This window comes from Arvicanthis niloticus, chromosome X, assembly GCF_011762505.2.
Source record: "Arvicanthis niloticus isolate mArvNil1 chromosome X, mArvNil1.pat.X, whole genome shotgun sequence".
NCBI lineage: Eukaryota > Metazoa > Chordata > Mammalia > Rodentia > Muridae > Arvicanthis > Arvicanthis niloticus.
In genome coordinates this window covers 11,557,293-11,571,080 of record NC_047679.1, presented here as the reverse complement: position 1 = coordinate 11,571,080, position 13,788 = coordinate 11,557,293, and the positions used below count along the sequence as shown (strand labels likewise).

At 49.2% G+C, this 13,788-nt stretch overlaps 2 protein-coding genes across 2 annotated transcripts; both read right to left on the bottom strand.

Annotated features, from left to right (window-relative positions):
- Positions 1-34: 34 nt before the first annotated feature.
- Positions 35-3,317, bottom strand: Plp2 (proteolipid protein 2). The gene is made up of 5 exons (XM_034485620.2): positions 3,083-3,317; positions 1,711-1,866; positions 1,510-1,605; positions 976-1,066; positions 35-599 (listed from the first exon to the last, which is right to left on the bottom strand). Exons 1-5 carry the CDS (start codon positions 3,176-3,178, stop codon positions 580-582), a joined length of 459 nt encoding a protein of 152 aa, XP_034341511.1. The 5' UTR covers positions 3,179-3,317; the 3' UTR covers positions 35-579.
- A 3,242-nt stretch (positions 3,318-6,559) lies between these two features.
- On the bottom strand, positions 6,560-12,971 carry Magix (MAGI family member, X-linked). Its single transcript, XM_034485730.2, has 6 exons — positions 12,813-12,971; positions 11,726-11,872; positions 9,312-9,394; positions 8,279-8,515; positions 8,020-8,188; positions 6,560-7,120 (listed from the first exon to the last, which is right to left on the bottom strand). Exons 1-6 carry the CDS (start codon positions 12,859-12,861, stop codon positions 6,828-6,830), a joined length of 978 nt encoding a protein of 325 aa, XP_034341621.1. The 5' UTR covers positions 12,862-12,971; the 3' UTR covers positions 6,560-6,827.
- Between the last annotated feature and the right edge of the window lie 817 nt (positions 12,972-13,788).

Genomic DNA, 13,788 nt, shown 5'->3' with positions numbered 1-13,788 from the left:
AACATACATTTGATCAAAAAAATTAACTTATTCATTGTAGACTTTAACAATATTTTTATTGCTTATTTAGCCCTTCACAGCTCACCCCACACAGAGAAAAAGGTTATTTGTAGTGGGTCACTCATTTTGTAGCTTATGTGGGGCTACAGTTCAAGCAGAACTCTTGTCAGCTGCTGGTACTGCAGAGCAAAGAGGAATCTAGGCACACACATAAAGGTGACCACACCCAGGTGGGTTGATTGGCAGGCTGGAAGACAAAACTCCCAATAAAGGCACTTTTACAGGAACGTAGCTCAGTGGAGAGTGCTTGCCTAGGATGTACATGGCTCTAGGTTCAATCTCTTGTACCATAAGCACTTTCAATGGGGTCAGAGAATTGGCTGGAGACTTGTGGAAACCGGAGGAGGTATTGTTTTAGAGACAGAATCTCACTGTGTTGCCCTGGCCTCAAACTCACAGAGATCCACCTGCCTCTGCCTCCTGAATGCTTGGAGTAAAGGCGTGCACCACCACCACCCGACAAGAGGAAGTTTTTGATGGAGGAGCTATTGACAGGTAGCAGAGACAGCTGAAAGACGATCACGGGCCATCTGTGGGATCTGCACGAGGAAGAAAGCATTGATGAGTCTAGGTGCCCATTTATATAGACAGGAATGCTGACACACGACATTTCATGACACAAAAGGCATTAAGAATCAATAAGGGACACAGTTGGCAGTCGTATCTTTCCCTAGGAAGTCCTTTTTCTTTCTTTCTTTTTTTTTTTTTTAAGTTTTTATGTACTGTAACTTACTAACTATATTGACCAAGCTGGCCTTGAACTCACAGAGGTCTGCCTGCCTCTGCCTCCAGAGTGCTGGGATTAAAGGTGTTTGCTACCACCACTAGCCCTTTTTCTTTTTTTTTCTGCTCTCAGTGTGCACACAAGTGTACACACACACACACACACACACACACACACACACTCTTACTTACCAGTGGGGGCTGCTGTATGTCTTTGCTGCTTTAGAGGGAAGGTGATGTATGCATCATAGCCAAAGAGCAACGTAGCAAGTAAGCCCAGTATCTGGAAAGACAGGAGTGAAGAGACTGGATTAGAGTGCGGGCATTCTTACTCAACCTCCAAGTCTTTGTAGCCACCTCCAGGGAGGGGCCCTGTGTAAGTTAGTGACACCAGCCTCATGCTAGGAAGCCAGGAAAGCTCAGGGAATGGTCAGGAGTCTGAATACTTACTACCTCAGCATCCCCCTAGTACCTCTCAGAACAGGACATCCACCCGCATTGTCCCATATGCAGAGGGCTTGCTTCTTACTCCAGTTTGAGACAAAGTTCTAGCAGATGGTAGCCTAACGTGTTGACAAAGGGGCTGCCTTTGCCCCTCACAAGATCTGGGTCTGTCAAAGGACGGTGTTTTTACACCAAATGATCTCGGTGGATAAAACTCATTGCGGGGGCCAGATGTTGCTGTAACTCCTGAGAGAGCTTTGGATCTGTTTCTTGGGCCCTTACCCCAGCAACGATTCTAGAGCTGCCTCTTCCTTCTACAAGGACAACAATGGAGGTGATCAGGTACAGGATGGCTGCTATGAGGGATCTGAAGAAGTCCTGTGAAGTGGACAGAGAAAAAGGTGACCTCAGAACCCGGAGCTGCAGACCATTCCAACTTCCCACCCCCATGCCCAGCCTCGGCACTGCTGGCCCCTTTCTCACAGTCCAAGGCCAGTTGATGAATGACAGCTTGGAGTGCAGGTCACACATGTAGATGACAAATAAAAGAGCGGCAAAGATCATCTCAATCACCGACAGGGAGGAGTAGGCCGACGTGGTAGACGCACTGAAGCATATCAAAATCACCAGGCACAGTATCTGAGAGGGGAGAACAAGGAACCTCAATCCGCCATGGGTTAAAAACAATGGTTTAAATTAGAAAAGAGGGATCTCAAACTTAAATATCCATGGGAGGTGGGGGAGGAAATCTACTTTCCAAGACATAGCTCGGTGGCTGAGTCTTTGCCTAGCATGTGCAGGGCCCTAGGTTCCACCCACTCAGCAGAAACAGTTGGGGAGGTTGGGAAAGAAAGAAAAAAAAAAAAAGAACATTATTTTTCTCAAATAACTACCAGGAGTGAGACACTGACATCCGATAATTGCGAAACACCTCTCGCATGCTCACTGTTCTCCAAGCACTGTCTAAGAGCGTCACAAGTCGTGTTTCACTTACTCATCACAAGAATCTAATGAGCTCCGTACACTTATTTTACACACGAGGAAAGTGAGTCACAGAGAAGTTAAGTGGCTTGCCCAGGGTCACCCAGTAAGAAAAGAGCAGAATTATGTGCTTCAGTTCTCCTTTCCCTGAGGGGAGTGGCTCTGCCAGGTGTTTTGTGAGCGCTGGTGGCGCCAGCGTCCATGCCTTGAGGGGGAGGGACGTTCGGTTCCCCAGGCAACCCCTTTGGGAAGGAGTGAGACTAGCACTAGAAGGGCAGGGCTCCGTTAAAGGAGCCGCACCTCTTTTATAAGTGACCCAAAGGCGGTGCCCACTTGAAGAGGGGGGGATGGAAAACCAAGGCTCTCTATAACCATCCAAAGAGCTAAGGACCTCCCATCCAGTCCCAAATGGGCAAGGAAGAACTGGCGAAGTGTGGAACGCCCTACCCTAGAGGGGACTAGCTCTACCCCACCCCAACAGGCCCCGCCTTTGGGCGCACTTCCAGCCCGCCAGCTAGTGCTCAGGCCGGCCACGCCCTGCCACGAGAGGCTCCCACTCCCCAGGACCCCTTCTCTCCGACCACTCTGAGTCTACACCCACACACGCACCCACACACCCACAGCCCCCAACATTAGTTATAGATAACTCACCTTACCAGTGAAGCACCCGCTCTCCACCCCTTCGCCCATGCCCCACCGATCGCCCTGCACCTTGGCTGGCGTCGACCCTCCTCTACCAACTCACCCACCTGCACCTCACTGCCAAGCAGCAAGCGGCTGGACCACGTGCTTGCCTCAACCGAAACGGTCCGGTAGCGAGCGGTCCAGCCTGCACACCCGGCCTCTACCCACCCTCCGGCCCGGGAACACTCACAATCTCAGCGAACAGGAGAATTCCCTTTTTGGTGCGCGAGAAGCTGGTGCAGGCTAACCAGCAGCCGGGGGCCGAGAGACGCTCAGAGTCCGCCATGGTGTGTGCTGGAGTCCCTGGGACGCAGAAGCTCTGCTTTCTGGCTCACGGGTTCGAGGTCGCTGCACACCCAGCCGTGTGTCCCGCCGTCTGGCCGGGAAGGGGGCCCCCCGGGCAAAGGAGGGAATGAATCACCGCGCCTAGCAAAGCAGGCGGGGCCGGAGGGGGCCGGGCCAGGTGAAGGCCGCCCCGGAAGCCCCCTTTGCCCTTCGGCCGAAGACGATACGGGTCCCGCACACTGCCTTATCTTCAAGGTGCCTGGAAACTCCAGGTACCAAGAGCTGGAGTATGCAGACCCTTCACTTTTTTTTTTTTTTTTAAATGCAAAAGAGCTACCGAGGGAATCTGGCTTTGGAAGGGAGTGACTCGATTTTCTACTTTTTGATTGTAGCCAAAAGGCCAAGAAGTAATAGAGTCACTCAGTTTCCTTAGCTTGAAAAAAAAAAAAAAAAAGGTGGCTGAGGCCCTGTTTAAACCCGAAATTTTTGAGGCCAGGTATGTTTCCTGAATTCGGAGTGCTCTGAATTTTAGAAAGTTTTCCCTTTGCATATAGAGCAGTAGTTCTCCACCTGTGAGTAGGGACCCCTTTGGGGTCGAACGACCCTTTCACAGGGGTCACCTGTGATCATCAGAAAACACAGATACACTGCAATTTATAACAGTAGCAAATATGGAGTTATGAAGTAGCAAGGAAATATTGTGGTTGGGGGTTCAGCACAACACGAAAACTGTATTAAAGGGTCTCAGCATTAGGAAGGTTGAGAAGCACTGCTATCTATTAGTTACCTGGCAGGAGCTGGGGTATTAAGACTTAATTACACCCAAGAACTGGTGTAAATGATCACAGTAAGTGAGATGAATAAAAATAGAAAGGTGTTCCTGATTGGGTCAGGTCAGGTTCTGTAGACAACTGGTACCAAACTGGGGTGGCCAGGACACAGTCAGTTTCCAGAGTTTGGTTATAAATGGTAGCGCAGTGGGCAGTGGTGGCGGTAGTGCTTCAAAGACTGGGTGGGAAGGGGACCTGGTGATCGACCTGGGGAATGCTAGTGACTATCATCAATCTGCTTTGAGCCTAGGCAGCCAGTGCCCTGTGCTGGGTAATTCCAGAGAAGTCTTTGGCCTTAGTGCTGGACCTCAGTTTTCTGATTCTGAGAAAAGAGGCCAAACCAGCTTTAGTGGGGAAGACTGGGGAAAGCACACATTTTTGCTGAGAGCTGGGCAAGGTAAGGGGGGGTGGTCTTCAAGTATAATTTTGGGTAAGAAAGTTGACATTTTGAGGTGTGTTCCTAAGCAATTAATTAATTCCTCCTGGCCACCACAGTGTTTTACTCTGAAACTTGTGCCTGATTACCTGAAATTAGTACACACACACCCCCAACCCCGGATGTGTTCTGGACATTGGTTTATACTCCAGTGTAACGCAATCGACTGAAAGGCCAGCCAGAATTCAACCTAAGGTTGTGCCTGCCCCTCTGCAAACATAGGTCCCTTCCAAATTAAGGGATTCCCTTTCCCAATAGCCATTGTTGAGAAGATGCCAGAGTAATGGAAAGATTGAAACATTTTCCCCAGTGTCGAGTGCCTGCATTCAAGCAGGGAGAAATACCTGAACTTGTGGAACATGACAGATGTAGCTCTGGCTTCTGTACTTGCTGTTCTCATAACTATTAGCGCCCTTCCCCCACAGCTTTGCCTTCATTTGGCTTCTGGTCTTTCAGGTTCCACTTCAAAAGCCACGTCTTCAACCTAGACTAGCAGCCCACCACCCCTCCCACAGTAGAGCCGGTCCCTTTCTTTTTTTTCTTTGATGTTGTTTGTTTGAGACAGTCTCTCACAGTCTCTCAGCATGGCTTAGAACTCGTGATCCTCTCGTTATAGCTGCCCACATGGAGAAATTACAGGAATACACAATATCCAGCCATAACCTTTTTTTTTTTTTAATTTTGTAACTATCACTTCTCTTGGAAGTTATCTTTTATGGATTCTTGTCATTCTTGTGTGACACCGGTCTGCTTTCACTATACCAGCTCCCTGGCATCTGTAGAACTACTCTCCAGCAGGTTTACAGTCGAGGTTCAACTGGGACTTGTCAAATACGGGATTGTAAGATTATGATGAAAGGCTTCCAAACCAAGCCTTAACTAATCTCCCTTTGAGCTCTCCCCCTCCGGTCTATTGGCAATCTCTGGGCCTCATTTTCCCCCTTTCTGAAATGATCTGTGTTGTTGAGTAGGCAGGTAACTAGATAAACATGAAAACCCCCATTAAAGCTAGTAGCAGGGTAAAGCTAAATTAAACTAGGTGGCTGAGGTTACTATATTAGTTCCCTGGGTGTGACTGTTTAAGAATTGTGTGCTAGAGCCCTTTCCTGACTTCTGGGGAACCATACTCCCACTATACTCTGAGTCATAAGTCACCACACACTAACACTTCAAGTGTTCACTTCTTTATACTCCAGCAGCTAGCTGTCCCTGTTTGGATTGCAGTCTGCCCCACCCCACCCCCACTGCCACCTGAGACTCTGGACCTGTCATTTCTCCCCCTCCCCCCTCCCCCCTCCCCCCATCCTCCTTATAGGGGTGAAAGTTGCCTGTTTAGACCACAACTTCCCTCTTTGGGGGATGGGATTGAGTATTCAGGATGTGGTTAACAGCAAGGTGACTGGACATTTGTAGCATTGGGCAGCGCCTGCTTTGTGGCTCCCCGGGTTGGAGGCTTCTGTCCATATAAGCTTTTAAGGACTCAGCTCCCAGGGTGGAGGAAACTTTAGTCTGGTCCCAGACCGAGGCCGCTCGGTGCAGTTTGTCACCGTCTAAGGAAAAGGGGAGGCGTGGCCCAAAGACTTCTAACAGCCCTTTTTAGCCTGGCCTATCCGGAGCGCTGACTCACACCTTCCTCGCTCTGCCTCTAAGTGGGGTCCAGGGCCCCAGCCCCTGCCCCTGGGATAGCAGTCTACACGCCACGGTTAAAGTTAGGTTTTTTTTCAAGCCGGAAGTGGGAGACCACAGACTCTGGGCGGAGGAAGGGCGCCAAGCTTCTAGATTTGCTATCTTGATGTCGGCTAAGGGTCTAAAGAATTCCATGCGGGAACCCTGAGCTTACCGGGACACTCCCACAACAGGCCCACTTCTGCCTTCCCCGTGTCACAAGCAATAATGTGCGTACGCCGAAAGTGAAATGAATGAATGAAGGGCAGGGGTTAGCAAAGAAAACTGGGGAGTAAGGAGAAATAAAGACTCATCTGGAGGCATGAAGGAAGCTGCACGTAGCTTTCGGGTGGTTTCAAAGGGACTTCATCGAAACCAGATCAACCTACCCCTCCCTTCCAGGGTGGACTGGGAAGCCTCACCCCGCCTAGAGCACCTAGCAAGTCAGAACTGGATCCAGCTATTTTATTACCTCCCGACCGGGAAGGAACTTGGAGAAGCTGCGCGCACGCGGATGTGGGGGTGGTAGGGTGCGAGCGCTCTGGGCTCTGGAAAGGCCATACCACTGGCGTCTTGAAGGGGTGGGGACCAGTCCACTGTGCAGTGTGCAGTGGGAAGATCAGGTTAAAGCTCTAAGGGAAAAACTTAGAGCCTGGCGGTCCGGCATGCTGGAATCTTGTGGGACCTCATTTAGTGAGCACAAAGCTGTCTGTTGGTGCTCAATGCCTCCGCCTTCCGGCTGCCACCTCCTGAGCGAGCTGCACGCCACCACCCCGAACCCCTAGAGCCCGTGAGAGCCGATCCTCACTCGGCACCAGCCAGGGCCCAGGGGTACCAGGGATACGGTCTTCCAGGTCTTCTGTGGGGTGCTCTGCTGCGCGAACCACGTGGTCAATAGCCACTGCCTCTGGACTAGGTCCAGGACTGGTCCGTGTCTTGGGCCGGTGGTGAACTGGGGAAATGGTGCTGCGAGACTCCATCATCCTGCTTCCCCTAGGATCTGGGCTGCGATCTGGAGATAGCAAAATGAGGGGTTAGATTGGGTAGACAATAGAAATCAGGGCCTTAGCTAAAAGTGACCAGAAAAGCAGTTAGAGACAATTCCCTTCAAGGCCTAGAGGTGTCACTCCATCGCAAACCTCAACATTGCCTGCCTCCAGATAGACCCCTTCAAACTAGGACATGCCCCACAGAGATCAGTGCCCAAAGGCAATCAAACCCTGACCTTAGCCTTTGAACCACGAAGCTTTCCCCGTGTGACTGTTTTGAATCTCTTCTCTCTCACCTCTCCTCCTTTGATTCCTTGCTCTTTCGGTTACTGATCAGTTCTTAAACATTGGGGGAAGGGGTCATATGGAGGTCAGAGGACAACTTGTGCCCAACTTGTGCCTTGTGCGGATCAGGTCTCTCCTGCCACTGTGTGGGTTCTAGGGATCGAACTCGATGTCATCAGGCTTGGTGGCAACCTTCATCTACTGAGCTGTCTTGCCAGCTCCCTTTATTTATCTCATGAGTAAACTCCCTACTCTGTAAAAGAGGAGATGGAAGCCACGTGGCCCACTGAACCACGTCTCAAACGTCAACATTCCCAGTCTCTATATCCCATGCAGCCTTCTCTAAGGACTAAGACTTTTCTTTCTGGGGGGGGGGGGGGGCACTTTAAGGCTTTAACCTGGGACTCTCCTCTCCCAAGACCTCAAAAGCATCCTCTATGAAGTTTTTACCCTGGGATGGTTTACCTCCCTGTTCCAGACTTCGTGAAATCGTATATAGCCCCATCCAGACACTGGACCTTTACAGTACCCCACTGAGACCACCAACTCCTTTCTACCCAGGATCCAGCTTTTCCCCTCTCGGAGCCACCCCTTCCCCTCTCTGATCTCTGCCTCTCTGGGAAATCCACCACTTCACCTGTCTTCTGATGCCCTCCAGCCTCCTCACTCCTACTGCCGTCCATCTGTTGAGGCCGTTGGAGTACCAGGCAAAGGCGGGGGCCTCCAGTTCGAATCCGCTCCACCACCTGGGCATGAGTGAGCGCCTGTGTCGACTGTCCATTGATATAGAGCACGAGGTCACCAGCCTGCAAGAACACGATGCGGTATGAAGGGCTGATGGAGACTGGACAAGAATAAGGAACATATCTATGGATGGACCGTTGCTTGGAGCTGACCTGCAAACGTCCACACCGCTGTGCTGGCCCATCCTTCAACAGTCCACTCACGGCCAATGGAGCATCCCCAGATAGGTTTCGGCCTCCACTTAAAGTGAGACCAAAGCCTGCAGGACCTCGGACCAGATCCACAGAAAATCGGCCAGTGGCTTGGGGTAGTTTCAAAGCATAGCTTGCCTTATTCTGGGTGACTGGAAGTGGCTCCACACATGTACCCAAAGTCTCATACCTTTGGTGCTGGAAAAAGAGCAAGAGTATACATAAATTAGCTGGGTGTGTACCTTAGTCAGGATTATAATTGCTGTGACGAGACACCATGACCAAAGCAACTTGGGGAGGGAAGGATTTATTTGGCTTACACTTCCACATCACAGTTCATCACAAAAAAGTCAGAACAGGAACTCAAGCAGGGCAGGAATATGGAGACAGGTCCTGATGCAGAAGCCGTGGAGGGTGCTGCCTGCTGGCCTGTTCCCCATAGCTTGCTCAGCCGACTTTTTTTTTTTTTTTCGTTCTTCTTTGCAAGACAGGGTTTTTCTGTGTAGCACTGGTTGTCCTGGAACTCACTCTGTAGACCAGGCTGGCCTCGAACTCAGAAATCCACCTGCCTCTGCCTCCCAAGTGCTGGGATTAAAGGCATGTGCCACAATTGCCTAGTCGGTCTGGTCTCTTTATGGAATCTAGGATCACCAGCCCAAGGAAGATGACACCCACAATGGGCTGGGCCTTCTTCCATCAATCACTAATTGAGAAAATGTCTCACAGCTGGATCTTATGGAGGCATTTTCTCAATTGATGTTCCTTCCTTCCTGATAGTCTAGCTTATGTCAAGTTGACATAAGACTAGCCAGCACAGTGTAGGAAGTACATGCCTATAATCCTAGCATTGGGGAGTCTAAGGCAGAGGGATTACCATGAGTTTGAGTATAGCCTAGTCTACCTATCAAGTTCAAGGCCAGCCTGGGCTATAGAGGATGCCCTGTCTAAAATTCAACAAAAGCAAAAGGTTAACACAGGACATTGCATTGAGTACCTGGGGTCGATGTTCCACGAGAGTGGCATGAGGCAAGCGACTGTCTGTGACTTCTATATCTGCAGAGTCCAGACCACTAACAGCTTAGATATGAAAGAGATAAAGAGGGACATCAAAAGATGTGACATGGAAACCAACTTAGGACTCCTGGATTAACTTTGTAAATATTCTTTTCATTTTATGTGTATGGGTGTTTTGCTCACAGGTATGGTTATGTACCACTTGTGTAACCTGATGTCAGATGCTCTGGAACTGGAATGACATTGTGAGCCACCATGTGTGCACGTGTGCTAGGAATTGAACCTGGTTCTTCTCTGTGAGCAGCCAGTGCTCTTAACCACAGAACAATATCTCTCTAGCCCCGCCAATTAACATTTCAACCTCATCTATTTGCCCACTTATACAACTCACACAGACTGGCCCACCATTTAACTATTTAGAAATCACTCTCCCATTCTCCTCCTCTAGTAATCTCTAAGGCTGAGCCTATAGAAAAAGCTGTCCTGGCTCCTTCTTCTTCTTGTGCCATCCATGAGAACAGTCCTCCATAGTTTCCCTCCACATGTGAAGAACATATAGACTGCACGCATTAAGTAACACCCTAAGTGTGACTGTAGCTTATTGGTAATGGGACTAGCATGTGCCACACCCTGAGTTTGGTCCCAGGACCCAAAGAATCAAATAAATACAATATATTTAATTTAAAAAAAAAGTAAAGCCTCCTAGGAAGGTTGCCATTCCAAGATTTTTTTTTTCTGAGAATGTAGACCACAGCCTCTAATTAACCTGCAAATTTCACTTCTTTTCTCACATGTCAAGATCCACCAACAGCAGAAGACTAATCCCAGCGTTCTAGAAGCTGACGCAGAAGTATTGGCTCAAATTTGAGACCAATGTGGTCTCCATCATGAGACCTAGTCTTGTGAAACAAAAGGGACTGGAGAGATAGTTCAACAGTTAAGAGTTCCCACTACTCCTTCTAAAGACCAGAGTTCAGGTTCCAGAACACACATGGTGGCTCGCAACTGCCTGAAACTGGTAAATCTGATATGCTCATGTGTATATACCTACCTACACACACACACACACACACACACACACACACACACACACACACACTTGAAAATAAGTAAGTAGGGCTGGAAAGATGTCTCAGTGGTTAAGAGCACTGACTGCTCTTCCAAAGAACCCGGGTTCAATTCCCAGCACCCACATGGCAGCTTACATCTGTTTATAACTACAGTTCCAAGGGGCCTGCCACCTTGACACCAACGCACATAAAATAAAGCTAAATAAATTATTGTTTTTAAAAAAAGAAAGAAAATAAATAAGTCAGATGCGGTGGTGCATGTCTTTAATCCCAGCACTCAGGAGGCAGAGGCAGGTGGATCTTTGAGCTCTAGTCCAGCCTGGTTTACATAGTAAGTTCTGGAACAGGCAGGGCTACATAGAGAGACCCAGTCTCTAAAGTAAAATTAAATAAAAATTTTATCTTTAGACACACACACAAAACCAAGCAAACAAAAATCTGCCTCTAATGTGTTCAGAGCTTCCACACTTTGACTGGCATTTCAGACTCACCTCTTTTTTTTTTAAATATTTGTTTATTTATTTATTTATATGAGTACACTGTAGTTGTCTTCAGACACACAAGAAGAGGGCATTGGATCCCATTAAAGAGGGTTTGTGAGCCACCATGTCGTTGCTGAGAATTGAACTCAGGACCTCTGGAAGAGCAGTCAGTGCTCTTAACCACTGAGCCATCTCGCCAACCCTCAGACTCACTTTTTTTGCAAAGAAATCATTTCTTCTAAGTGCCTCCTCTTTGGAAATAACATTGGGTACAGTTTCACAGATGTATAAAATGTATTGAAATCAACCTTACTTCCATTATGCACTTTCTTTGTTTGTTCGTTTGTTTGTTTTTCCAGACAGAGTTTTTGTTGTAACTCTAGCTGTCCTGGAACTTGCTCTGTAGGCCAGGCTGGCCTCGAACTCACAGAGATCCATCCACCTGCATCTACCTCTCTTGAGTGCTGGGATTAAAGTATTACTGCTCAGCCCCATTATGTACTTTTAACCTGCTCCCACTCCTGCTAACTCTTCTTCCCAATTAGGCCCCCTCCTACACCCAGGTTTGTTTGTGTATGTGTTGCCGGTGGCTACAGCTGCCAAATATTCAAGATTGCGAATGCCAAGTCAGAGCCCAGCTGACTTTAATAACCATCCAACCCAGCACTTTCCACAAATCTTCTGAAACTCAGCTATCACAATAACCCTAAAGGAATACACTCTAATTCCCAAGGTCTCGCTCGTTCCGAACCCCTCCAGGCGGAATCACACTATCTAACAATCCTTGGGCTAGCTAGAAGCCCAGCCCCTCCTGCCCCGCCCTACCAAGTCCATGTACCTACCCTCCTTGTGGCGCAGGCGCAATGTAGCGCCCGCCTTTCGTACTAGCGCTGACAAGTCTGCGGCGGCTCGTGCCGCCAGGGGGCGCGCATCCAGCCGCTCCAGGAGCTGCCGAGCTCGGGGGCTCCCGGACCCCTGTAAGCCAGCTCCTGCCCAGGAAAAGGAGACAAGTCATCTTGGACCCAGAGCGGTGGAGTCCCGACCTGAGCGATTTCTTTGTCCAAAGACCTAGAAATGCCCCTCCAGATATCAAGAGACCCCTGGTCACTAGTTCGGGGGTGGCCGACAGTCCCCTCCTCTCCTGGAACCCCCTACCGCCGCGAGTGTACGCACTGCCCGCTGCCTTACCCCGTAAAGTCCCCGAAGGTAGCCATTCGACAGCAATAGACCTGGATGCCTCTGAGCATTCAACAGATTTATTTGTTTGGAGCTCACCATACTGTCCCCTAGTAATAATACTAAATGACAAACTTCTTTCGCCATGTATCCAGGGACCCTGCTTCTCCCACATAAACTCCTCCTCGCAAACAACCTTGAATTCCCAAATTTCACCTTCAGTATACTAGTGAATCCCAGCTCCCCCCAAGAGTTCCCTTAAAGGCCCAGTGTCTCCTCAAGGTGCAAGCATCCCCAGATTCCCCCTCCTCAGATCCCCAACCCACCCACTTAATTCCCTACACACCCTGCCTGCCTAGAATAAGCAGATGCCTCCAGGTTTTTCTTCCTAGACACATGAGATAGGTCTTCGTGAGATAGGTCTCCTGAGTCTGAGTCTGATGTGACACCTCTCTCTCTCTCTCTCTCTCTCTTTCTCTCTCTCTCTCTCTCTCTCTCTCTCTCTCTCTCTCTCTCTCTCTCTCTCTCTCTCTCTCTCTCTCACACACACACACACACACACACACACTTGAGACTGTAGGTAGGAGACCTAAAACAAGGTTTCCATCCCTGGGCTCCTGGCTATTGCCAGGAGTGCATGGTCACCAAGGCTTCTGTTTACCACTTGTGAGGTGGACATGATTAGAAGTCCTCAGGCAAAGAGTGGGTGGCCTGGGACGGCTCCTTCCCTTTTTTCTCCACCCAAGCCAGTACCTCTTCTGCTCCCTCTAGGATCTGCGGTGTTCCCAGCGCGAGAGTCCATGGCTTGTGGTGAGCCTGGTGGACTCAGGGCAGCCCGATGACTAGTTTTTAGCGCAGGGCCACGCTCACCTGGCTCCTAGCCCAGGCCTGGACGCTGCTGTTGTCTGGCCAGTCCCAGGCCTGGCGCCGGGACCAGGAGGTGACCTACCTGGCTGCAGGCAAGGAGGCTTGGTTATGGGAGCTGTAAAATCAAGAGTTTAGCCTCGCTCTGCCCCAGGCACATCTGCTTCTCTTAACTGGAAACTGGTTAAAACTGCAAAGCCTGAATTAAACAAGATATGCAGGAAATGGAACTCAAGTAGCCAGCTAGATGTGTACAATGGGACACTAGCTTCAGAAAACAACTTGTCGGGATTTTTCCATTTTAAACAATAAGCTATCAGAAAGAAAACTAACAAAATATGCACATATGATCTACCCACATTTGGAAGTGCTTATCAAAAGACTTGAGTACAAGTGTTTATGAAGCTGTTGTTTCTTGTCGGTTTCTCCTTGGGCAACCAGAACAAAATATGACAGAGTGGGTGGCTGAAACCATACAAATTTATTTCCTTTTGTTCTGGAGACTGGAAAATGAGAACTCTTGGCCAGCCAAAGCTATATGGTAAGACGTTCCCCAACCCCCACAATCTCAAACAACAACCAAAACGTAAATGTTGGGTGTAAGTGACACAGTCCTGAATCTCAGCTACTTGGGAAGCTGAGGCAGGATCAGGAATTCGGGGTCATTTGGCTACACAGCTTGACTACACACTCAGAAGAGAGCAGGGGCCTCGGGAGACTTTATCAAAAGATGTGGTTGAGGTTAGAGGTTGGAGCAAAGAGGAGAGTGCTTGTCTAGCAAAAACAAGACACTGAGTACTACCTAGCTCTCTCTCTCTCTCTCTCTCTCTCTCTCTCTCTCTCTCTCTAATGCACACACACGACT

Bases quoted from the DNA above. Each gene is read 5' to 3' on its own strand.
- Magix (XM_034485730.2), bottom strand. From the start codon at position 12,861: ATGGACTCTCGCGCTGGGAACACCGCAGATCCTAGAGGGAGCAGAAGA. The intron at 9,395-11,725 runs GTAGGTACATGG...TTCATATCTAAG, and splicing joins GCGCCTGCGCCACAAGGAGG to CTGTTAGTGGTCTGGACTCT. The intron at 7,121-8,019 runs GTGAAGTGGTGG...TGCTATCTCCAG, and splicing joins TGGAGGGCATCAGAAGACAG to ATCGCAGCCCAGATCCTAGG.
- Plp2 (XM_034485620.2), bottom strand. From the start codon at position 3,178: ATGGCGGACTCTGAGCGTCTCTCGGCCCCCGGCTGCTGGTTAGCCTGC. The intron at 1,867-3,082 runs GTGAGTGTTCCC...CTCCCCTCTCAG, and splicing joins TTCTCCTGTTCGCTGAGATT to ATACTGTGCCTGGTGATTTT. The intron at 1,606-1,710 runs GTGAGAAAGGGG...TCCACTTCACAG, and splicing joins TCATCAACTGGCCTTGGACT to GACTTCTTCAGATCCCTCAT.